General features: G+C 36.5%; 1 protein-coding gene across 3 annotated transcripts in view; it reads left to right on the top strand.

Annotated features, from left to right (window-relative positions):
• Window positions 1-25,374, top strand: part of LOC120523172 (solute carrier family 35 member F2-like) — a 47,394-nt gene extending 22,020 nt beyond the window's left edge. For 2 of the 3 annotated variants that reach the window (XM_039744209.1, XM_039744210.1), the window contains exons 3-10: window positions 9,966-10,089; window positions 11,795-11,970; window positions 12,917-13,044; window positions 16,173-16,332; window positions 18,072-18,228; window positions 19,867-19,919; window positions 20,078-20,232; window positions 22,268-25,374. In XM_039744209.1, coding sequence (XP_039600143.1) covers window positions 9,966-10,089; window positions 11,795-11,970; window positions 12,917-13,044; window positions 16,173-16,332; window positions 18,072-18,228; window positions 19,867-19,919; window positions 20,078-20,232; window positions 22,268-22,474 — 1,160 coding nt within the window. In that variant the 3' untranslated portion in view covers window positions 22,475-25,374. The remainder of the gene's footprint in view (window positions 1-9,965; window positions 10,090-11,794; window positions 11,971-12,916; window positions 13,045-16,172; window positions 16,333-18,071; window positions 18,229-19,866; window positions 19,920-20,077; window positions 20,233-22,267) is intronic. The other variant, XM_039744211.1, reaches the window with a different exon arrangement.
• The last annotated feature ends 966 nt before the right edge of the window (window positions 25,375-26,340 follow it).

The following is a 26,340-nucleotide window of genomic DNA, read 5'->3' as shown; positions in this document are numbered from 1 at the left end:
GCTGCTGGGCAGTGAGCTCAGGGCCCATTAGAGGACATTGGGCCCTTGGGTCACCCTCATGAAGTCTTTCTGGTTGTTTGGTCAGAGACATTTACACCAGTGGCCTGCTGGAGGTCATTTTGTAGGGCTCTGGCAGTGCTCATCGTGTTCCTCCTTGCCCAAAGGAGCAGATACTGGTCCTGCTAATGGGTTATGGACCTTCTATGGCCCTCTCCAGCTCTCCTAGAGTAACTGCTTGTCTCCTAGAATCTCCTCCATGCCCTTGAGACTGTGCAGGGAGACACAGCAAACCTTCTGGCAATAACACGTATTGATGTGCCATCCTGGAGAAGTTGGACTACCTGTGCAACCTCTGTAGGGTCCAGGTATCGCCTCATGCTACCAGTTGTGACACTGACTGTAGCCAAATGCAAAACTAGTGAAGAAACAGTCAGAAAGATGAGGAGGGAAAAATGTCAGTGGCCTCCACCTGTTAAACCATTCCTGTTTTGGGGGTCATCTCATTGTTGCCCCTCTAGTGCATCTGTTGTTAATTTCATTAACACCACAGCAGCTGAAACTGATTAACAACCCCCTCTGCTACTTAACTGACCAAATTAATATCCCATAAGTTTCATTGACTTTATGCTATACTCTGATTAAAAAGTGTTCCTTTAATTGTTTTGAGCAGTATATGTATGTATATATATATACACTCACCTAAAGGATTATTAGGAACACCATACTAATACGGTGTTTGACCCCCTTTCGCCTTCAGAACTGCCTTAATTCTACGTGGCATTGATTCAACAAGGTGCTGAAAGCATTCTTTAGAAATGTTGGCCCATATTGATAGGATAGCATCTTGCAGTTGATGGAGATTTGTGGGATGCACATCCAGGAAGCTCCCGTTCCACCACATCCCAAAGATGCTCTATTGGGTTGAGATCTGGTGACTGTGGGGGCCATTTTAGTACAGTGAACTCATTGTCATGTTCAACAAACCAATTTGAAATGATTCAAGCTTTGTGACATGGTGCATTATCCTGCTGGAAGTAGCCATCAGAGGATGGGTACATGGTGGTCATGAAGGGATGGGCATGGTCAGAAACAATGCTCAGGTAGCCCTTGGCATTTAAAAGATGCCCAATTGGCACTAAGGGGCCTAAAGTGTGCCAAGAAAACATCCCCCACACCATTACACCACCACCACCAGCCTGCACAGTGGTAACAAGGCATGATGGATCCATGTTCTCATTCTGTTTATGCCAAATTCTGACTCTACCATTTGAATGTCTCAACAGAAATCGAGACTCATCAGACCAGGCAACATTTTTCCAGTCTTCAACTGTCCAATTTTGGTGAGCTTGTGCAAATTGTAGCCTCTTTTTCTTATTTGTAGTGGAGATGAGTGGTACCCGGTGGGGTCTTGTAGCCCATCCGCCTCAAGGTTGTGCATGTTGTGGCTTCACAAATGCTTTGCTGGATACCTTGGTTGTAACGAGTGCTTATTTCAGTCAAAGTTGCTCTTCTATCAGCTTGAATCAGTCGGCCCATTCTCCTTTGACCTCTAGCATCAACAAGGCATTTTCGGCCACAGGACTGCCGCATACTGGATGCTTTTCCCTTTTCACACCATTCTTTGTAAACCCTAGAAATGGTTGTGCGTGAAAATCCCAGTAACTGAGCAGATTGTGAAATACTCAGACCGGCCCGCCTGGCACCAACAACCATGCCACGCTCAAAATTGCTTAAATCAACTTTCTTTCCCATTCTGACATTCAGTTTGGAGTTCAGGAGATTGTCTTGACCAGGACCGCACCCCTAAATGCATTGAAGCAACTGCCATGTGATTGGTTGATTAGATAATTGCATTAATGAGAAATTGAACAGATGTTCCTAATAATCCTTTAGGTGAGTGTATATCATATAGGAGACACACACAGTGATATTTGAGAAGTGAAATGAAGTTTATTGGATTTACAGAAAGTGTGCAATAATTGTTCAAACAAAATCAGGCAGGTGCATAAATTTGGGCACCACAAAAAAGAAATGAAATCAATATTTAGTAGATCCGCCTTTTGCAGAAATTACAGCCTCTAAACGCTTCCTGTAGGTTCCAATGAGAGTCTGGATTGTGGTTGAAGGTATTTTGGACCATTCCTCTTTACAAAACATCTCTAGTTCATTCAGGTTTGATGGCTTCCGAGCATGGACAGCTCTCTTTAACTCACACCACAGATTTTCAATTATATTCAGGTCTGGGGACTGAGATGGCCATTCCAGAATGTTGTACTTGTTCCTCTGCATGAATGCCTTAGTGGATTTTGAGCAGTGTTTCGGGTCGTTGTCTTGTTGAAAGATCCAGTCCCGGCACAGCTTCATCTTTGTCACTGATTCCTGGACATTGGTCTCTAGAATCTGCTGATACTGAGTGGAATCCATGCGTCCCTCAACTTTGACAAGATTCCTAGTACCTGCACTGGCCACACAGCCCTACAGCATGATGGAACCACCACCATATTTTACTGTAGGTAGCAGGTGTTTTTCTTGGAATGCTGTGTTCTTTTTTGTCCATGCATAACGCCCCTTGTTATGCCCAAATAACTCAATTTTAGTTTCATCAGTCCACAGCACCTTATTCCAGAATGAAGCTGGCTTGTCCAAATGTGCTTGAGCATACCTCAAGCGGCTCTGTTTGTGCTGTGGGCGGAGAAAAGGCTTCCTCTGCATCACTCTCGCATATAGCATCTCCTTCTGTAAAGTGCTTGAATGGTTGAACGATGCACAGTGACTCCATCTGCTGCAAGATGATGTTGTAGGTCTTTGGTGCTGGTCTGTGGGTTGACTCTGACTGTTCTCACTATTTGTCGCTTCTGTCTATCCGAAATCTTTCTTGGTCTGCCACTTCGAGCCTTAACTTGAACTGAGCCTGTGGTCTTCCATTTCCTCAATATGTTCCTAACTGTGAAACAGACAGCTTAAATCTCTGGGACAGCTTTCTGTATCCTTCCCCTAAACCATGATGGTGAACAATCTTTGTCTTCAGGTCATTTGAGAGTTGTTTTGTGACCCCCATGTTGCTACTCTTCAGAAAAAATTAAAGGAGGAGGGAAACTTACAATTGACCCCCTTAAATACTCTTTCTCATTATAGGATTCACCTGTGTATGTAGGTCAGGGGTCACTGAGCTTACCAAGCCAATTTGAGTTCCAATAATTAGTTCTAAAAGTTTTGGATTCAATAAAATGACAACGGTTCCCAAATTTATGCACCTACCTGATTTTGTTTGAACAATTATTGCACACTTTCTGTAAATCCAGTAAACTTCATTTCACTTCTCAAATATCACTGTGTGTGTCTCCTATATGATACATTTTAACTGACATTTTTTATCGTAACAACCAACGATTTATATAGGAAAATAATGACTATTAACAAGGTTGCCCAAACGTTTGCATCCCTCTGTACACTAGCAAGATACCCGCGCTTCGCAGCAGAGAAGTAGTGTGTTAAAGAAGTAACGAAAAAGAAAAGGAAACATTTTGAAAATAACGTAACATGATTGTCAAAGTAATTGTTTTGTGTATTTGGCCGCAGCGTCACAAAGTTGTTTTCGTCTAGCTGCATCAGAAAATGTACCACAACGTCTGACACGCCTCCTTTTTAGTGTATTCTCACAGCTTGGATTGCTGCTGTTATAATCGGTTTGAGTGTGTATATATATATATATATGTGTGTATATTTGTATATATATGTATATATGTATGTATGTATATATGTATGTATGTATATGTGTGTGTATAGCTTTGGTCACTGAGTACAAGGGAAAAATAATAATAAATTGTAGTCTATAAGCTATTAAACAGTAAAACATTAACGTTTTAAGAAGTAAAGATACACTGAGCACCAGTGGAGTGGTTTCGGGTAAGCTACATTTTAAAGCCAGTATAACATAACAGGAAAGTAGTACTAACAGCAGCTAAAATGTATATGGATCATCTCTTGGTAGTTGATCCCTTTTGAAAGGCGCTACACGACGGCTGTGGTTTAGAAATTACACTTTCTATGTGAACGTCCAAATTTCTGCCTGTGGTAATGTGGCTTACCGGCATTACCAGCAATTAAAAGAAAATCATTTTTGTGCCCTCTGCAGTGTTAAGAGAGAAAGGCTTTGGTTTGGGATAAAAGGAAAAAAGGTGTAAACAAAGGAAACTTTTCTTTTATATAGTGCAGAAAGAGGTCTTTGCAGGCGATATGAGCGTCGCGGTGGGTCTCATGTAGACTGGAGAGACGGCCCTGCCATTAACTGTCCGAGATAGCACCGTCAGTCCTCCACTCCTGTGCGTGTCTTCATAATCCGACCTGACGACCTCATAATCGTATACGTGTAAAAGAAAGTGCGAAGCATCTTAATATTAGTTTGCCACGGTCTAAAAATGGGATCCCGTATTTACAGTTGTCTGGGCTATAGCTCATGGGAAGGGGGAAAAAAATTAAAAGTGTTAACTTTCACTTAAGGCAGAAGCGCAGTCAGCGTCTCAAAGGCCGGCACAGCTACGCGCGCGCGCGCCGGCTGCCCGACTTTTGTAGTATTTTTGCAGTGCAGAAAACACCAGACACATTCACGTGAGCAAAACTCTCCGCGCTCTTTAGAGGTCTTGCTATCTCTGCATACTGCGTTCATAGTCAGTTCACGTGAGCCACTCGGAATACATGCATCGAAGCTTCTGAGCTGTGCCTGTGCTATCTCGTGCGATCTTGCGATGTCCACGGCGTTATTTAATGTTAGTTTAGACCCGGCACTTAAGTTTCTTGCTACAGCAATTTTAACTCCGTTACAAAGTGATCCAAAGTCTCGTTTATACCTCGTGTCTTCTCATTAAACTTGTATCTCGCAAATAAAGTAATCGGCATTTTTCTTCAGCGCTCTTTGGGGGCTCCTCCTTCTTTTCTACATACTGCGGTCATAGTCAGTTCACGTGATTATGTGGGAGGTGTGATGATGTCACACGCAGCTCCGCCCCCCACGGCCATCGGGCTAACGTCCATTACAGTATATGGAGAAAAATAGCTTCCAGTTATGACCATTATGCGTAGAATTTCGTAGAACCTGCCCAACTTTTGTAAGTAAGCTGTAAGGAATGAGCCTGCCAAATTTCAGCCTTCTACCTACACAGGAAGTTGGAGAATTAGTGATGAGTCAGTCAGTGAGGGCTTTGCCTTTTATTAGTATATATGTATGTGTGTGTGTGTGTGTGTGTGTGTACTGAAATATATATAATATATATATATATATATATATATATATATATATATATATATATATATATATATATGTATGTGTGTGTGTGTGTGTGTGTGTGTGTGTGTGTGTGTACTGAAATGCCCAAATATTTTACACCTTTCGATAACCGCCAATGCCTCTTAAACATCTTAGATTCACAGGTGACGATTTCAGTAGTGGACACTTTGATGTTTATGAATGTTTAAACTCTCAAAAGCTGGATGTGATTTTATCGATGAAACCGGTTGTGTGCTTACAACGCTTGACAGATGCCAAATGTCACTTCAACACAACAAATCCTGCAAATACTGTCGTAATTGAAACAAACCATGAAACTCAAACCGATTATGACAGCAGCAATCCAAGCTGTGAGATTTGAGACAAGATTACTGTTCACATGGCCAACTGTAAGTTGCATGCTCAAGAGTAAGCTCAGCGCACAGCTTGGTCATATTACAACCGGAGGGCCGAACTCACAATGTGGAATACAAAGAGATCCTTAACAAATAATTATTGGCATGTTGTCCCACAGTTTAAAAAGGTTTAATTTTCTTCTTAATAAAAATTTGAATGCAGTTCTTCACCGCTGCGAAGCACGGGTATTTTGCTAGTATATATATATATATGTGTATATATATATATATATATATATATATATATGTATGTATGTATGTGTGTGTGTATATATATATATATATTTATATGTGTGTGTGTGTGTATATATATATATATATGTGTGTGTATATATATATATATTTATATATATGTGTGTGTGTGTGTATGTATATATATATATATATATATATATATATATACTAGCAAAATACCAGCTCAAGAAATGGAGAAGTAGTGTGTTAAAGAAGCAATGAAAAGAAAAGGAAACATTTTGAAAATAACGTAACATGATTGTTAATGTAATTGTTTTGTCACTGTTGTGAGTGATGAGTGTTGTTGTCATATATATATATTTACACACACACACATAAACATATATATATACATATCTATACATATACACATATATACATACATATATATATCTACATATATACACATACATATACATACACACATACATACATACACACACATACATACACACACATGTATACACACAAATACATATATATATACATACACACACATATATAAACATATATATAGATATACATACATATCTACATATATACACACACAGCTATTTCAGTATCAGTGCAATACGCTGCTTGTTAAAATGGATAACTCCCGCTGTTACGTGCAAGTCTGCGTGGATATTATGAACTATCGTATTTGTTCAAGTTCTATTTAAATTTTAAATAGAAGGAACTTTTATTTAGTCGACAGAAATATCTTTGGTAGGAATGGTAAAAACAGACAGGAATATTATTCCTGAATAAATCAACTCAAACCTTAAACAACTTATAATATTTTGCTCTCCATAAAAATATATCCTGTCTAAATTATACAAGTTAGAAATAAAGTAAACATTAAAAGAACAAACATTCAAATTTCTTTACTCTTATGTAATTTTATATAAAAATAAACTTAGATTTTAAATATCCCAAAAGATTTTGCTCTCCATAAAAATATATCCTGTCAAAATTATACAAATTCAAATATGAACATGCTGCATAACAAAACCTGGAAATATAAATAAAATGTGTTCCTTTCAGCAATAACAAATCAAATCATTCAGTTGTCTTTGCTCATATGTCATTTTAGAGCTGGACGCCTGGCATCTTTTTGGCCACAGGTTCGTTTCTGTTTGCTGTGAGGTTCTGTGTTGTGGAGATTCTCAGGATGGATTGCAGGTGCTCATCAGTGAGGCGACTCCTGTGTGCTGTTTTGTTAGTCTTTATCACTGAGAACAGCTTCTCACACAGATATGTGCTACCAAACATGCACAAGGTTCGAGCCGCATGTAGACGGACTTTTTTTGTTCTTCAAAGTCACCAAAGCGCCGTACAAACTCAGTGCGCTCAGTTTATCAGCAAAGTGCGTATTTGGGAACACCGTAGTGACGACTTGGTTTAACATTACTTGGCAACAGGGAAAGAGGGAAAGTTGCACTGGTGCATTTGTGTCTCTCATAAAAGCAGCTTCACTTGAAATCACTTTGTGATTGTGCACGGTAAAACGTCCGCTGAAGTGTCAGATTCTTATTTAATTATTCTGCTTTCTGTATCTTCTGCATTGCATTCAGGTTACCCTGATGTTTTGTCTCATAGTGCCGTCTTAGATTAAATTCTGTAATTACAGCCACATTAGCTCCACAAATGAGACACACGGGTTCAGTAAACATATACTCAGCCTCCCATCGCTTTTTAAAGGCTCTATTTTCAGAATGAACTTTTCTCTCCAGCATCGCGTGAGCTAGTTTCGCAATAAGTGTTCGGCAAGGCAGCTGAAGCGCTGCATTATGGGATCTGTAGTTTATTGTGTTACCAGCGCTTCATATACCTGGGCCATTAATAACAATAATACAGTATATAAAATGATCTCGGGCGGATATAATTACACGCCGCGGATGTTGCCCGTGGCCCTTGAGTTTGACACATATGGACTAAATAGAACTTGAAAAGATATACTTTTTCAAATGTGATCGCGCAATTCAAATAGAGTTGACGCGCACTACAGCCTGCATCCTCCCCTCGCTGTTACTTTTTTACCGTTCATCTAATGAATACACTGAGTATGGCTTTACCAAAACAATCATTGATGGCGAATAAAGTGTCCATTATTCGAGTATGTAGATCGGAATATATATATACATATATATATACCCGCGTATCGCAGCGGAGAAGTAGTGTGTTAAAAAAGCTAGAAAAGAAAAGGGAACATTTTAAAAATAACGTAACATGACTGTCAATATACAGTATTTGTTTTGTGAGTGTTACTGAGTGTTGCTGTCATCAAGGATTTGATTATCATTATTTCTTTCAATCAGGCTCGTATTTGTAGGATGTGTTGTGTTCAAGTTACATTCCGTGTTTGTCAATCGTTGTAAAGATGACAGGTTTCTTTCATCGATTCGTTTCTTACTGCATCAATAAACAGCTCGTCTTCTTCTTTATCTGAGACCTGACACACTGCATGCAGTTTTTTTTTTTTTTTTACACTGTCTTCCTTTAGCGGGACATTGACTTTTTCCACCGTGTGCTTTGTTTCCGCAGTAGCTGGATTTATGAATATGCTTATCAGGCGCTTCATTTTTTTGCTGCCTTTTCAATTGTGTAATTCGGTTTTTGTTCAGCGCTCTTTGGAACTGTTGCCTTTTATCTCTGCACTGCGTCAGTTCACGTGAGCCTCGGTGTACATGCAACGAAGGTCCCCAGCTGTGCTGGTGCCATCTCGTGCTATGTCCGTGGCTGTATTTAATGTTACCTTAGTCCTGGCACTTAAAACTTTCTCTCGCAGTTTCGCTGAGTTTGTGTCAAACACCACGCTGACCATCTCATCTTCCTCTGCATAAGCACAGTCCTTCACCCGTGAATATTTAGTGGCAGTTTGCTATTGGATTGCCGCTGACGGACGGCCTTATATGGGCAGGCACTAAATTACAAACGCCAGCGCAGCCTGTCTATGAACTTAATTTAAAGTGTAGGTTTACATCGTGCTTTGTTTCCAGTAGCAGAAGTCATGAATATGGTTGTATATGTCACTCGCCGCTTCTTATTGTTTCGCTGCCTTCTCAATTATATAATGCATGTTTTCTTCAGCGCTTTTTGAGGTCTTCCTGGTTTTCTATGTACTGCGTGATTACGTGGGAGGCGTGATGATGTCACACGAAGCTCCGCCCCCACGGCGTTGAAGCTCATCTCCATTACAGTAAATGGAGAAAAACTGCTTCCAGTTATGACCATTACGCGTAGAATTTCGATATAAAACCTGCCCAACTTTTGTAAGGAAGCTGTAAGGAATGAACCTGCCAAATTTCAGCCTTCCACCCACACGGGAAGTTGGAGAATTAGTGATGAGTCAGTGAGTGAGTCAGTGAGTGAGTGAGTGAGTGAGGGCTTTGCCTTTTATTAGTATAGATATATATATATATATATATATGTGTGTGTATATATATATATATATATATATATATATATATATATATATATATGTGTGTATATATATATATATATATGTGTGTATATATATATATATATATATGTGTATATATATATATATATATATATATGTTGTTGTTATTTTTGGCCAATTTATATATGTGTGTATAGTAATCAAAAATCATATATACAGGTATATATGTGTAACAGTAATCAAAAGTTCAAGTACCAAATATAGTATGTTTCTTATGTATGTTTAATGGACATATTTGCTTGAGAAATATATATATATTTGTGGATGCATTCCAAAGCTATCTGTCTGCTGTTGCCTGGACCTTGAAACATATATAGTTAATGATTCAGCTATATCTTGAAAGAAATATAATCATATATACAGGTATATATGTGTAACAGTAATCAAAAGTTCAAGTACCAAATGAGTATGTTTCTTATGTAGTTTAATGGACATATTTGCTTGAGAAAAAATATCTTTGTGGATGCATTCCAAAGCTATCTGTCTGCTGTTGCCTGGACCTTGAAACAGTAAGAGTTAATGATTCAGCTAAATCTTGAAAGAAAGGAAAAAAGTTGAGATTGCATTTCTTGCAGGGAGATTCTAAAACATAGTTTCTGCATTTCAGTTTTCACAGTTCTTCTACAGAAAAGGATGGAAATGAATGAACACATCACAGATAGAGATGAACATGAAAATAAGAGCTGCTTTTACTATCTACGAACATACATGCTGAAGGAGATTTTTACGTGGTGAGTCTTTAAAGTAAGATATTTCACAGTTTTTTTGTTTTTTTTTAAGAAAAAGAGAGGCTTTTTTCCGTAATTATGGATACTTAGCAGAGTGCCACTTTAAAATTGTATTTGGCTCAGGTTCTTACAAATACAAAATTTCTTATCATAAATCTGGACCCAACATGAATAGTAAACAGTCTGTTATTGCTTCTTGACGAGCATTAAATTTGCAAAAGATAATTGAAAACTGTTCTCTGGCAATTATTACACAATGTTAACTGGCTAAAGTGTGTTAATTGAAAGAGTAGTTACAGGAACAAATTGATATATACGCTACTTCTATTGGAATTTCTATTCTATTGAGATTGCATGGGTAGAACGCATCATGATTTTTTCTTGTTGTTCTGATTCCACCGAATGTATTTTGCTGTGGTATGAATATTTATTTGTAAATGTGTTCTTGTTTATACTGTCTAGGATTACTCATATTATACATTATTATTCCCTCGCATTTCATCTATTCCACCAGCTTTTGTATGGATGTAGAATGTCAGATTCCATAAATTCCATGTATTACAGCTTGGGCTTTTGTTTGATTATACTGTATTAACAATAGGTGAAATTGCTGGGAAATATTTCTGGTTATATGTTTGTATTGATATTTACATAAAATCCTCTATTAGCAATGTTTAACTTCTAATGATGAAGAAAGACAAAAATTAAATAAAAAAAAAAATAACCACAACAGTTCTAATTAAAGGCTTACTTCTTTGCAATGGCTTCCTCAATAAAACCACAATAAAACAACAGAAGACTTGTATTTCTTACATGCCCTTTTAGGTGATAATAGGAACTGATATTTTTTTTTTTTTGCATTAAGTCTTTAAAATTTTTCTGTTCTTCACATAACTAACATTTGTCTTGATTTAAACAGTTACAAAGTATTAAGCAACAACATGAACAAAAGGTCTGCAGAACCTCATGTCTTAATCGCTATCTCTAATTTTTATTGCATCAATTTGAAAATGTTTTTCTCAGGACAAATAAAGTAAAGGCATGAAGACAAAGTTAATTTATAACAAAGGTGACCTCCTTAAGTAGGAAGCACCCAATGCACTCTTTGAAATGCAGTGTATTTATTCGGTAGAGTCTTCATTTTTGGAATTGCATAAGTCACATGTTTTTAGACAAGACATGCTCCTTTTCTTTCCCGTAAAGTAGTCCTACATGTGAATTTTAAAATGGGCTGAGTGTATAACAAAAACTGAGGATTAAAATTCAGTGTCAGCATTTGTTTACAGTCAATATTGCAAGAATATAATGCAGCTGTGTAGGAAGTGTAGAATTGTGTTCTCCTTTCCATCATACTTAGACTGAACACACCAGAATTAATGTATGTAAGTGTAAAAAGAAGTGACTTTATACCTTTATACCTTATGTCAGTGTGAGTCTATAAACAACTACAGGCTTTGGGACATAGAGAAAACAGATGCCAACTCTTTAGAGGTCTGCATGACTTCTTCAGTTCTTCGCTCATCTACACTGAACACATTTCACTTCCCTCAAACTTTGTGCCTTAAAAGATGATGGAACTATTTTTAAGTGAAGTACTTTAATTTTCTTTTACATGCTACTAGACAAAATTGGTGATCTGTGTTGTTTATCTTTTTCTCATTTGGTTTGAAACATATTCTGACACTGAAATTATTATTTCTTGTTTCAGGCGACTTTTTAAGACAATTGTCTTGGGTCAGGGATTATCTGTGCTAATATGTGGTACTGGCATTACTAGTCAGTATTTAGCTAATGATTTCTCTGTCAATACTCCAATGCTGCAAAGCTTCATCAATTATACGTTATTATTTCTGGTTTATGTTCCATTGCTGTCTTTCCGAAGGGGTAAGTAGACAAGTAGCTTCTGTACTACTACTGAGTCTGATTGTCATTTTGTGTTTCAATTTTTCATTTGCTAAATATAAGGTCATTGTCTGCAGCTCTTTGTATAATGTACTGTTATGTGTTCTCTTGTGAAAACCATTCGATAGCAGAGTTATCTATAACCGCTTGTGCTATCCTGAAACACTCACATGTAACACATACACTGTGCTGGAAGCGAAAGTCCATTTTAAGTCCTCTGTACTGAAATTAATCAATGAACCTGGCATTTTCTGTATTTCATCACCATTATGTTATCACTGTGTGTACAGAAGTGACAAAATGTCCTGTTTTCATCAGCCTTAAAGGAGTTTATTTATCAAAGGGCAAGATTTATTAGGATTATAAATCCAGAGAGGGCTCTAGACTCTATTATTTTAAACATTAATTGTTCCTTTCAGGCATCTTAAACATTTTTATATGAGGTGCAGACAAGCTAAAGTTAGAAAATGGGATTTATTTGAAAATGGAATGAACCTCAACAAAACTGATAATGTCATTTCTCAATGTAGTCTCCACCCTTCTCAATGCACTTGCACCACCTGCCTGGAAGTACCTGCTTTCCAGCAGAATAAAAGGTTTTGGCTTATCCTTGCAACCACTCGTGCACCCGAGTTATTGTTGAACACTATATGCCGAGATGTACTACTGTCACTGCAGCAAGTTACTGTGACTTGCTGGAGACCAATGTGAAGCCTGCTATTCAATCCAAGCAGCTGGGACTGCTGTCTCATGGAGTCCTTTTGCTGCAAGACAGTGCCCACCCATACACTGCTAAGAACATCAAGGCTTGTCTGGAGAAACCCATTTCAGTGTTAATCCTTCTTGAAATTAATTTTACCAAAATTTGAGCATGTTCTGTGTTGAAGCGATCTTTTGACTTTTTTCTATTTTTTTTTTCTTTGAACAGAAGATAAAAATCTCTTGTCAATATTAAAAAAAAAATGGTGGAAGTATTTGTTGTTGGGAATCGCCGATGTTGAAGCTAACTATATGGTTGTAAAGGCCTATCAATACACAACACTAACAAGTGTGCAGGTAAGAAGTAGCTAATAACAATAAAGAGTATAATTCTGCTTGATAACATTTTTCAGCCAGAATCCTTTGTTGTTACATTTGTAAATTGTTTTCCCAAGGCATTAGTCAATAATGAGTAATAAAGCACAAAATTTTTTTTGAGCTAGTCCTTTTAATACTTTATCCTGAGCAAAGCTGGTCTCAGAAATTCAATAAACTCTGTGGCAGATGGCCCGGACCCATGCCTGGTTGGGACGCCCCTTTGACACTGGAGGCGGGGGAGCAGTCATGGAATGCACACTACGTCTCCGGGAACACTTGTTGGAAGCCCCCCAGGGTTGCATCGGGGCCAATACTTTCGAACATCGGAGCTCATTCCTGTTGGGCTCCATGGCCACCGCCAGGGGGAGCTACATGGCCTAACAAGCCCATCTGGGTGGGAACACAGCCACACCCGGAGCGGATAGTGCAGCCAGAAGTAGGTCAACGAGCTCCTGCAGCACTTCAGGGTGGGCTATAAAAGGGGCCGACAATCACCACTCTGGGCGCCAGGGTTGGGAGGAGGAGGACAGAGCTGCCTTGGAGGAGTGAAGGAGAAAGAAGAGTGTTTTATGATGGTGTTTTGCTTTTGTGTGTTGTGCAAACTTTCTTTTGGGGTGTTTTTGTGATTGTGTAGGGCCAGTGGGACACAGGGAAGATGTGCACCACGGCTGAAGAAAAAATAAAAACCTTTTTGTTTATTTTTATATGAGCCTCTGCTGTCAGTCTGTGTCGGGTCGACACCTATATAGCGCCTTTGCCACAACTGTTTTTAATAAAACGCATCTGGGCACATGATGGGTGTAAATGTTGTCACAGTCACAAACTGTTTTCAAAGCTGCAACTGATTAATAAAGCCGCTGTAATAAAGAATAAAATATTCCAATATGCATTTTATATAAGGTGTTTCATTCATTGGTCAAGAGTCCTGTCTTCAATTCAAAAGCTTGATCCAATGTGAATGGATTTCCTGTTTATGGACTGCTTTAATTTCCTGGAGATACTTATTCAGAGCAGGGTTCAGTATGCAGCTTATCCTTCTTTGCTGCCTGACTGATCTACCTCTTACAGCCAATCCTTACATCAGGCATAATCATCTGACTAGGCCACATTTTCTTTATTGTTCTTAAAAGGTCAGAAGCCATTCACTTTGGATGTCTACCGAGAGAGCAGATACGAGTGCATGCATTTATGTTAAATGTATGACTGGACTTGCTGGATCAATGAGGAAGCAATACTAACCACTGCATCTTCTGTTCCTAATTTTAGTGTGTACTTGGTTAAAGATAATTTCTTACTGCTACTGACAATTTTTTTTAAACAGCTGCACAAATTTCTGAATAATGTAATAGATGTTGCACATTTTAATATAGCAGTAATCTTTATTATACTGAACATGTTTTTCTTTATTTATCCCACTTTTTAAAACTTTCTTCATCAATATGTTAATTACCTGTCAAATCAGTTTTCTATTATTATAATTGTACATACCATTTTGTTGAGTTTGCATTTCTAAGGCTCTCTCCTTGATACTCGTATACTAATCCCTTCACTGATGATTACTTATTTTTAATCATTGTTGTCTGCACTTATCTGTGCTTTGCATGTGCAAAGATGCAGGAAGGGAAGTTAAAGTGTGCTATGGCACAATTAATGATGTGTTAAACACTTGCCAAAATTAAAAGTTTGTTTTCCTACGGTGAGAAAATATTTCTTCCTATTTCAATTTAGAACAAAGGCATTGTACTTATATTTTAAATTTACGTACAGGCATATGACTCGGCGGCATAGCAGGAAAAAATTAATTTGAAAATCTGAATGACTGCCTCCTGTTCAGGTTTCAGGAAACTCTGCTTGACAGGAAGACTGCAACATGAATTTTATGTTAGAAACTGGTTTTGGAGTTAACTGCAATCACTGAATTTTTAAGTCATATTTGATGAATTGGAATTCAATGTTAAAAATATTCTGTTTTTGTTTACTGCTTACCACTGTGTAAGTAGGATTCCTATTGTGGCCCATTGTATCTTGTATAACCAATGAAAACACTTTGTTTGGGCTTAGCTTCATACAAAGCACATAAAGTGAATCATAACTATTTACTTTCTTCCATCCATTATCCAACCCACTATATTCTAACTACAGTGTCATGGGGGTCTGCTTGAGTCAATCCTAGCCAAGACAGGAAACAAACCCTGGGCAGGGCGCCAGCCCACCGCAGGACACACACATACATACCCACACACCAAGCACACAGTAGGGACAATTTAGGATTAGGATGCACCTAACCTGCATGTCTTTGGACTGTGGGAGAAACCCACGCAGACATGGGGAGAACATGCAATCCCCATGCAGGGAAAACCCGGGAAGCAAACCCGGGTCTCCTAACTGCGAGGCAGCAGTGCTATCACTGCGCCACCGTGCCACCCCTATTTACTTTCTTGTAGCAGGAAATCGTTTTAGCACAGTGTGTAGTGCTTCTTCCTTTCAGGTCATGTGAAGTGTGCACATATTCCTATGTCTGTGTGAGTTTTCATCAGAGTACTCAGTTTTTCCTCCCACATTCCCAAAGACTTGCCAATTATGTTGATAGGCGACTCCGAATTGACCCTGTGTGAGTGCCAGTTTGGCCGTGTGCATGAATAGATGCTTTGATGGAGTGATGCCCTATTCAGGAAATTTTCCTGCCTTGCTTCCAGTTCTGTTGGGATAGGCTCCAGTAACTTGTGATCCTGAATTAAATTAATTGGCTCTGAGATTTTTTACATTGTGTTTGTTTTGACAATAGCAAGATTGGGAAGAACTGAGAAAGCCTAAATTATATTTACATGCAGAACCACAAGCATTGCAATATGAAATGTATTTGCTGAAATGCCCTTAATACATATACAAGTACATTTTCTGCTCAGAATTAATAGAATATAAATTAAAATGAGGGGGTGAATCATTGAATAGTAGTCAGTAAATTTAAAAGAGTCAAATTAGGCATATGGTAGCACTACGGAACTGTTGCATGGTTGAAGAAAATCCCAATGTCTTTTATTATTTGATATTGTGAATCTTATAAACCACTTTGTTTTTAATTTCTTTTTTTATCTTTAAATATTTAGCTCCTGGACTGTTTTGTGATTCCTGTGTTAATGGCCCTTTCATGGTTTATCCTTAAAACCCGTTTCCGGATAGTTCATTATGTGGCAGTGTGTATCTGTTTGTTGGGTGCTGGAACGATGGTTGGAGCAGATGTTCAAGCTGGGAGAGACCAGGGTTCAGGTGAGCTTACTGATAAGTTTCTGTACAAATACATAATATCCTGTTACCTTGCCACTGGTATTAAGTATGCTTGAGAGAAAAAAAGTATGGTTTAAGATAATTACATACCACAATAGAGCAGGTAAAGGTAATATATAAGCCTCTTCATTTTCACTTATATTTGGATTTTCTCTGGTATGAATAGATTTTCACACTATTTAAATTCAGTTTACCTTTGCATTCTATAGAAATTGTGCTTATAAATATAACTATGTGCCCTTGTCCTTCTAATAGTGTGTTCATGTTTTTTTCTTGAATGCTAGACAGTGTTACCATTTACAGAAAAGATGTAATCAGTAAAACCTTAAGTCTCCAGATGACCCTGTTATATCATGTTTTATGCCTAGGCCTAGTGTTGGCAGCGCTGCAAATTAAAACATTAACAGGAATCTGTTGTCATTTCTAATTTACTAAACTTGATTCATTTAGGTAAAAATACATACATGTATTCCATTGTTTCTCAGTAAAAAAAATATTGCTACCAAGGCCTTCAGTGGAATTAAAAAACTTAAAGAAGCAATTCACTAAAATATCTGAAACATCACATAATGTACACAGCATATGTTGCTTCTGCATCATTAAGGCTTTGATTAGGGTTCTGCTACAAACACAGAGAATCTATAATGTCTGCAAGTGCTTAAAACAAGGGCTGCAATGATAAACCATCACATTATGTTAATATGTAAATTGCCATTGGTTTGCTAATATCCTTACTTTATAATGAACAATTCTAATTGTAATGCATCAGAACATGTCATAATTTTAATGGACAACTACTTCAATATCTGCATGCTGATTATACCACTCGTATATCTTAAAGCCTTATTAAGCTCTCTGACTACATAGATGTTTTGTTGCTTGCTATCTCAAGTTCCTTATCAGGTATGTCACACAACCTGAAGCACCCGTAAATTGGCACACTTGTGCAGTAAAATGCTAGATTTTTATTTGATTTTTGAAAACTTAACTTTTCTTGCAATTGTTATAATGGGGGATGTGATAGCAACACGCAGGTTGATGATCAATTTAGGCTACTATATTTCTGACAGGTGTATCCAGGTACTCCTAAGGACTTTCTAGTTCATTCAGGAAAGATCATTCCTCTAGCCATCTTAAGACTCTCTTCACAAGGTTTTAGCCCATTGAGCCATGTCTGCTGCTCCTTATGTGGTATGCACCTGGGGGCATCCTAACTACATGCTTACACCCTCTCATATTGCTTCTGTCAACCATAAGAGTAAACCCTTGGCTTCTTCAGATCATTCTGAATTGCTGAGGTCCTCACTGCATCAGAAAGTGTGAATGGAGCAAACCTAGTGACTTCATTGAAGTCCTTCTGGCTGACACCTACCAATGAGAAGTGTAAATAGCTTGCTTTGGTGGTTTGCAACTATTAAGTACACGTTATCATAAATATTTGTAGTCTAGGTAAATGAATAAATGGGTTGCTGGATTTTTATTTCGTTGTCAGGCTACAAGTGATTTCTGAAACATCTGTAACTCCTGCATCTTTGTGTTGTAGTTTGCTATAATGCAAATTGTGGACCTTATGTGTAATGCATTCATTCTCTTCTAAGTGCAAGTATTTGCCTGTGTATCTTTGTATTAACTTGATCCAGATTTAACAGCTGGAAGGAAGCATTGTTAGATTTTGTTTGCCTTTGGCGTGTACATTTTAAGCTGAATCATTCTTTCTGTAGGTACCAACATATTACTTGGAGATGTCCTTGTTTTGGGTGGAGCGGCTCTTTATGCTGTTTCTAATGTTTGTCAAGAATACACTGTGAAGAATTTGAGCCAAGAGGAGTTTCTGGGCATGGTTGGATTGTTTGGCACTTTCTTCAGTGGAATACAGATGTAAGATAAATTATAGTTGATAATTCTAATATCACTTAGATATTTTAATTATATCTGTTTATGGAGGACTTCAGTGATCAATTCCAGATTAAAATTCTGTTTCCATTGTTTTGTCATAAATCCTACAGGATGGCAGTAAGCTAAATGTATAAGATTAAAAGTTAATTAGAGGGTGGCTGTGGTATACAAGAAATTATATTCACAGCAGCATTATCTATTAATTTTTACAGTGTATTGTCTTTATTAATGACTTCTATTTTTAAAATTTCAATGTACATCTTTTGTTTTGACGATACACTGTAATATGAATTTTCATTTGTTTAATACCTTCCTTGTTATCCAAAGACTGTAAATGCCACTGTTACATAAATGTAACTAAGGCTGGGTTTATACTTCACACGACGTGTGCGCCTGTGCAAACGCATGGGAGCCTTGGTGCATGTGCGTACGTGTTCTAGGCGTGAACTATAAACCGGCCCTTAGTGATATTTGCAGCACATATAAATATGTTTAGTATCATTCTGAATGTTGCTTTTTATTTTAGAGCATTTAAAATATCATATATCAATTAGTTGTTTTATTTTTTTCTAAAGCACATTTAATATTTCTAATTATAAGTCTTGTTCAGTTTCATTTAAAGACTGTAAACATTTTAATTTATAAGCATTCCTGCATAAGAATGTTTATAGAGGGCAAAACTGAGATTTCTGCTGACTTTCATAAGTGACCTTGTATTGCTTGGGACAATTTGTAATCCTTTATGCAAGAATCTTGTAAATAAAAATAAATGTTTTAGAGCCCTTAGATGTGCCTATGACATTCACTTAAAAAATACTTTTTTACTAATCTTACCCATCTGGAAATCATCAGAATTTTTTCCTTCATAATTTTGGGTTACAAACTACAAAATTAGGATAGATAGATTTGTCTCTTTTCAATAATAGTTAATAACCAAATTAAGCTTTCAAGCTTGGCTATTCCATATGTCACACATCATGTAAAATTTTACTACAATGCGTTTTTTTCCTGTGGCCATACGACCCCACGTGTTTTACAGTTTATGTGACAATATTTAAATTAGGAAAATATTTGTCTTCTGTGTACGGTTTTGCAGCTACTCAAAAATGTTGAGTCTTTATATGAAGGATTTTGTTTTTTCCGAAAACAAGCAGCACAACAGTTTTTCATTCTCTTGTATTCTTTATACATTAACAGTTGGTGTTTGGAGTTGTAGAACACAGTTACATAGAGGAAGTAAACTTTGATAGGTTATGAGGAAGTACTAAGTGTAACAACGCACTTTATAAGTGAATTGAGGCTGAATCAGTATTGAATGTGGGGAGCCATTGCATAAACAAAGGTTATTAGATTGGTTATGAGTAAATAAAGAAAGTTACTTCATTGTCTGTTAAACAAGTACAGTATGTAGGCAGAAATAATAGTATTCTGGTCTAGTGTAAATGACTATGACATACTACAGTTTTTAAGTTGTATGATAGTCCTCGATTGTGGACTGCATGGGTGCCTATTAAAACTTGCTTATTACTGCATTTATTATATGTGTACTCTGACATCTGTGAATTTAGTTGACCTTTGTTCTTAAAATATTGCTAAATCATTTTTTCTGTTTTTGTGTAGGGCCATACTTGAGTGTACAGAAATCGCCAAAATTACCTGGAACTGGCAAGTTGGTATGACTTGTATACTGTATATTTGTAAATCTAGCAGAAGTCATAATACATGTAGCTACCAAAGGTCTCATCTGAGAACCACTGCCTTCACTCAGATTTTCTTTTTTCTTTTTTGCATTGTTGTTTGTTGTGCTTATTTTTCTGCCATGTTTTTACAGCCTTACTTTTCACTGGATATGCCATATGCATGTTTGGACTGTACAACTGCATGCCCTTGGTCATTAAAATAGCCAGCGCAACTGCAGTGAACCTATCCTTGCTGACAGCAGACCTTTTCAGCCTTTTCTTTGGATTTGTTCTCTTTCAATACAAAGTAAGTAAAATAATAATAATAAAATCTTTTACTATAGATGGCATTTGTAACTTTATCTTATTTAAAATAAACAGCATCATGTGATCCCTGTTACCTAAGCCTTTCATAAATGTAGACCTTCACTGAAACAATCCAATGGTATAGTTGTTCATAAACAAAATAGTAAAAACTTGACCACAAGAAACAGTCGTAGCTGTGCACTGATTGAGACTAAGGATATTGTAATTTAATTTAGAACATTTGCAGAATCGTATTCTTTATGATACTTTATTCACTATGAAATATGTTTATATCCTTATTTGTTGCTAGGGTTTGTACACTTAATTTGTTCTTACAAACTTGAAAAATATAGGGCTATTCAAAATGAATTTAAGAGGCAACAACAGTATAATGCCTAAACCACTATGTCACCACTATTTTTTGCATTATTAGGAATTTCACTGTCATGAGTTATATGTGTTAAGGCTGTTTCTGTCCCCTGACAGAGATGACAGCCAGAATTTTTTGTAAAGATTGTTATATTTATTTGTATTTTTAGGCAGGTAGAAATATATATATATATGTAATTCTTGAGAACAGAACATAAGATGTTTTAAAAATTGCTTAATCCAATTTATGGTCAGGGTTGGCTAATTTATTTATTTTTTTTAATTTGCCAAGTTGAAGGTACCATAAGACAATATATATTTTTTAATGTATTAATTACATGTCATTACTTCAAATGATTCTGAATGATGACTCAACAGTTTAACTGGAAATGAGTCTACAAGGACAGGTGTGGCAGGCTTCATTTTTAAAATCAGTCTTTGAATTTGCTTTTTCGGTTCCTGCATTTACTAATGCAATTTGGCAAAGAATGGAAGTACTTTCCAGCTTTAACCAAAGTCAAGCTCACTCCTGGTTATCCTGATTCATTCAATTTCTAGGTTACCAGGGCTGGCTTCTGCTTTCATTGGGCACGAGGCTAGTCCTTTTTATTAAACAGAGTGCTAGTTCACACCCACACCTGCAATAAGCTCATTTGGAACTGCCAGCTATCATAACATGCATGTCATCAGGAAGCATAGGAAGAAAACTACTGTAGAGTAACTACAGAAAACACAGAGAGAGCATGCAAACTCCACATGGATAATGACCAAAACCCAATATATTGGATCCATGAAGCAAATGCTGACTACTTTACTGCTGTGCTACAAAGTTTCTAGTAGATTCCAGTCTGCAGTTTTACTACTTTTAAATCCTTTGCTGCATAATTATTTATATAATTGGGTAACAGTAAGGTTATGAGTTGTGCATGGGTGTAAAGCCAGGCAGGTGACAGGCATGTTTGGGATAGGTTCTTGAAGTTCATGCAGGAAGCTTAAGAATACAAGTAGATTTAGCCAGACTTACCTCTACATATGGCACTGGCTCTGAAAACAAACTTCCTTGACTGAAGGTGGTCTCAGGAGAGGCCCCAGCCAGGTGTGGGATACTCACAAGTGCGTAGTATATTTGGAATTTACACTGCTGAATGAGAGAACACTTTGGCAGTTGGTTCTGCTTGTATGCTTGTTAACCATATTCAACATTTTTGTTGAGAACAGATCTATTTGCCCCATAGTTATCTTAAGAAATTTTACCACTCAAATGAAAAATGATAGAGATACCTGGAGGAGCATGATCTGGATCTGATTGGTGTGTTGCAATTGGATTTTTGTTCTAGTCATGAATTGTGTATAATAAACAAAACATTAGCAAGTTTGTGAATACGTTTACCTGGTACCAGAATTCCAATGATCGAAGTTCACTCAATTTGTAGTTGTATTACCTGATCTGAGGTCATATATTCTGGTCAGTTGAGTATTGCGAGGTGCTGAGCTGTTAGTTAGTTGCCAGTTGATGTTGAGCTGACTCACTCTTCCTGATTTAGTAATATCCTTCACGATTGTATGCTTTCATTCAGAATGTTATGGTTTTCAAGTTGTCTGTTAAATAGTAGCTTAATAATTGTACAAAAAATAGAATCATTTACATTTTTTCCATTATTTTACAGTTCTCCATTTTGTACATTTTGTCCTTTGTCATCATCATAGTTGGGTTTATTTCATACAACTCAGTCCCAACATTCACCCTTGAAGCTGCAGTCCAACCTGCTGTTGATGGAGTTGATAATCCTGTTTCTGAGACAGAGGAAACGTACAATAAAGAAGAGTCTGCAATAGATTTTCCACAGAAGGTCATTCCTGATGGAACAGTATAAAAGAAATCCAGTATTACAAATATATTATGAAACCTTTGGTGAAATGAGTCCTTTGAACTGCATAACTGAAGTGTCATTGTTTTTATTTTGTTTAAGCAAATGTTGCAGGCTGCTAGTTTGTTTACCATACAGAGCAAATTTATGTAGTTTGAAAACAAATGCCATAAAGATCCTTACAGTTACAGAATTTTGTTTTTACTGAACACCAAAAAGTACAAACAAACTTGGCTAGATTAAAATCAAACTAAACTGCTGAAGTGTTCAGGTTATTTTAGAGCTTGTTATCCTCCTTGTAATCCACTGCAATCCGTGCCTTGGACATGGTGAACCTATTAAACAATACAGTTGAATTAGGTTACACCATTTTGACTTATACTCGGTTTATTTGTTTATTTTTTTTAAGAACAAAAGTGTGTTTATCCCACTGCAGAACTGGAAATAGAGCAGTTGTTGCACTATGAAAAGTTCCTCATGTTAGTTTGCTGAGGGCAGCCACAAGATATGTGTAAGCCATGATTTCTTTTGATGGCATTGCACCAAAACTCTGACATAGTGAAATTAATTGCTTATTTTTAACCGTGTGACATTCTTCATACGTGCTGCTACTGAAAAAGTAAGGATGTTTTACATCTAGGCAATAAGTCAGTTGCATTTTGCATGTAAGTTGGCATGAAGATTTGTTTTTGTTGCACTGAGATGCTTTTTTTCTAGGGTTTCTCAGAGGTCTGGTATCACAATTTTCATTCACCATAGTCCGTGACATTTTTCGACAGGAAAGTAACCCATTTTTACATTTTTATACTTATAGTGGCATAAGACACACCCTTGCAGTACACAGTTTTTTGAGATATTAGTACACACTTGCACGAGTGTATTTTTTGTAAAGGTGAACCAATGTTTAAGAATGTATTAGATGTAGCTGCCGTACTTTTTCCAAAATAATTTTTAAAGTGCAGCCATTTTATGCCGTTCTTAGTAAATTTGACCTCTGCAAACACACTAAAGAACAAGTTATTTGCATTATTGGGCAAATCACATCTTAGATCTGCAGTGTATTGTAACCTGTTTTTTAAATTCCACAATTTAGGAACAAGTCCACAAGGAACCCAAATAAAAATAAAGATATTTACTACTAGTTTAAAAACTGGACTGTGATAGAAGGCAGTGGCTGCTGAAATCCTGTAGAATCTTGGGAAAGTGAGTTCTGTAGATTTAAAAGCTTTGCAGGACCTGTCAGTGCTTTCGCAGTCCTAGTTAGTCTCCTCATTTTAGACTAATTGCTTGAAACTAAAACCTTGAGACAGACATCAGATGATACAGTAAAATGTATGTACTGCTTCTGAGAAGGGTGTCTTGTTATTTACATGTCTTTTTCAAAATCAAACATCCCATTTTTTATATGCTGTAAAAAGTTAGCCCACACTTAAAGAGATTGAAAACAGTTCTCTGTATATAAACTCTTAAAAAAAAAATATTTTTTATGAAACTAAAGCAGGTATGCAATTAAGATTGTTGAATAAGGAAAAGTTTATTCTAGGTAGAGTAGGTTTATAGCCATAAAAATAGTACTTGATTGATGCAGTGTTTGACCAAATTATTGAAAATGTGTTTCTCCATTAACTGAAAAAAGACTTGCTGTATGACAGCAATAATATGTTGTTTACGACAAAAGTACCATTTCATCCCCTCTGGGTGGTGAAAATCTTACTAACTGGTTTTATTTTACAAATAAAAAAGTTAGTTTCATTTGTCTTTTTCTTTTAAATCTGTTGGGTATGCACTTATAATAATTTAAATGTTTTTAAAAAGTAGTCATCTTGTACATTGTTTTAAAGTGTAAATTTATTTCTGTACAACTGTATGTTAAGCATTTTTCATGTAATGAAAAGTAAAAGGCATTACGGCATACGATTTCACTATTGTATAGTATGGATTATAGCACTGAAAAGGTTTGACCCTGATTATTTTGAAGAAAAAATAAAACATTTTTTAAATTGATATAGTTAAAGACTCCATGAAGGTCTTATAGGTTGTAATTACTATATTTATAAAAGCATTTTGTTGAAAAGAAATGCAGTAATTGTCCTTTGTGTAAGATGGTGAGCTATAGAGTTTACCACTGTTTATGAAGTATATAATGTACATTTTACCTGCAGACTACTCATAAGACTTGAAGGTGAAAATTGTTTAGGGAATTATTATAATTTATTTCTTTTCATTTTACAATAAACTCATCAGCTATTACACTAGTTTGTGCACAATTGCATTAAGATTTGGTAATTAGGAGTTCACTATCTCACACTAATCATTACTGCCGTTTCAAGTTAATTTAACATTATTTTCAAAGACTGAAAAAGCCATTTCTTTTTCAGTTTCACACATTTAGCTTATCTGGGCCCATTTGCTTATTTTTCAAAAAGTGGATTATGTCTAATGATACTGATATTCTGTATTATGCAGCAATTTTTAGTTGGCAGTGTTTAAAAACTACAAGCAGAACACAATAAAAACTGGTATACTTAACAGAACAAGTACTTTTATCCTTTAATATACAGTAATACATAGGTAAAACTAAATCAAAAGGTTAGTGTTAGTCGACTAAAACATGTCACGTTATTTCCAAATTTGATGGGCTAGCATAGGCCACCAGACGATCACAGGGGGAACACACCAAACACATACGGGCCAATTTAGTGTCGCCAATTCACCAGAACTGCATGTCTTTGAAAAGTGGGAAGAAACCAGAGAAACTCACACAGACACAGAAAACATGAAACTCCGCACAGGAAGGACCCTGGAGGTGAATCCTGATCTCCTTATACCAAGGCAGCAGCGCTGCCACTGTGACACCCTGTTAGACTAAGAAATATACTGTAACCCCAAATTCAAATCACTTGGGGGAAAAAAATAATATTCATATGGCACATGTGATGTTGCATCACTGGAAATTATAATAGCCTTAGCTGTTGTAAATGGTTTATTCCCCTTAAAAAATTCCCTAGGCCTAATTTTTTTTGACAGAATCTATTTGAGATCTATTGTGTTGTAATGGCATTAAAAAAATAGTATATTTTCACTACATTAGTCATGTTGGTAAAATTATGTATGGTGTAATTTTACCTCAGAGACTAGCTTTTACCATCATAGTTTCTAGCTGCTATAATTACCCTGTTAGCAATTTAAAATAATCATTTAGAGGACATATTTCACACTTCATCCACCAGAGGTCACATTTTGTTATGACTAACCTAAGGCCTTTCTTTGTCTGTCTTGAACTCTTAGTTTATATTCAGTGTTAAAACGTATCACACGTGGTGGATGGAGTCTTTGTAACAAGTGGCTTTTTCCCCTTCTTTATTTATATAAACAAATTGAAAAGTATATAATACATGTATTATAGAGTACCTCCTACTGAGGCTAAACTGAAACTTCAAGACTGCAGGTCCTTTTCCTAACTTTAATCTCATCAGTTTTCTGTATTCAAACTGTGGAAGTAGACATTATGTGTAAAGCTCATTGGGATGGAGTTCACCATGTAAGGCTGTGTAGGAAATGAAGATTTTTTTTGTTTTATATTGCACAATGTGACATTTCAATTAAAATAACACAATAGGTATTAGAATTGACATTTTGGAAGAAATACATGTACTTTGTTTTAAATTGTCCATGTTTTTATTATATTTGTATTAGATTTATTAAAAAGAAAATCCCCTTTGCCAATAAAATGATTTAAAATGTGTTGTATCTTCTGATTTTATTCAATAATTGAGCAGATGTTTTCAGAATGAATTTAACTTTATGATGTTATGATGTCTCTGTAGTCAGCATCATAACCACCACGTTCATATCCTTTATCTGATCAGACT

Source organism: Polypterus senegalus, chromosome 2 (genome assembly GCF_016835505.1).
Source record: "Polypterus senegalus isolate Bchr_013 chromosome 2, ASM1683550v1, whole genome shotgun sequence".
Taxonomy (NCBI): domain Eukaryota; kingdom Metazoa; phylum Chordata; class Cladistia; order Polypteriformes; family Polypteridae; genus Polypterus; species Polypterus senegalus.
The sequence above is the reverse complement of the archived record's forward strand: the minus strand, read 5'-3'. Positions and strand labels throughout refer to the sequence as shown.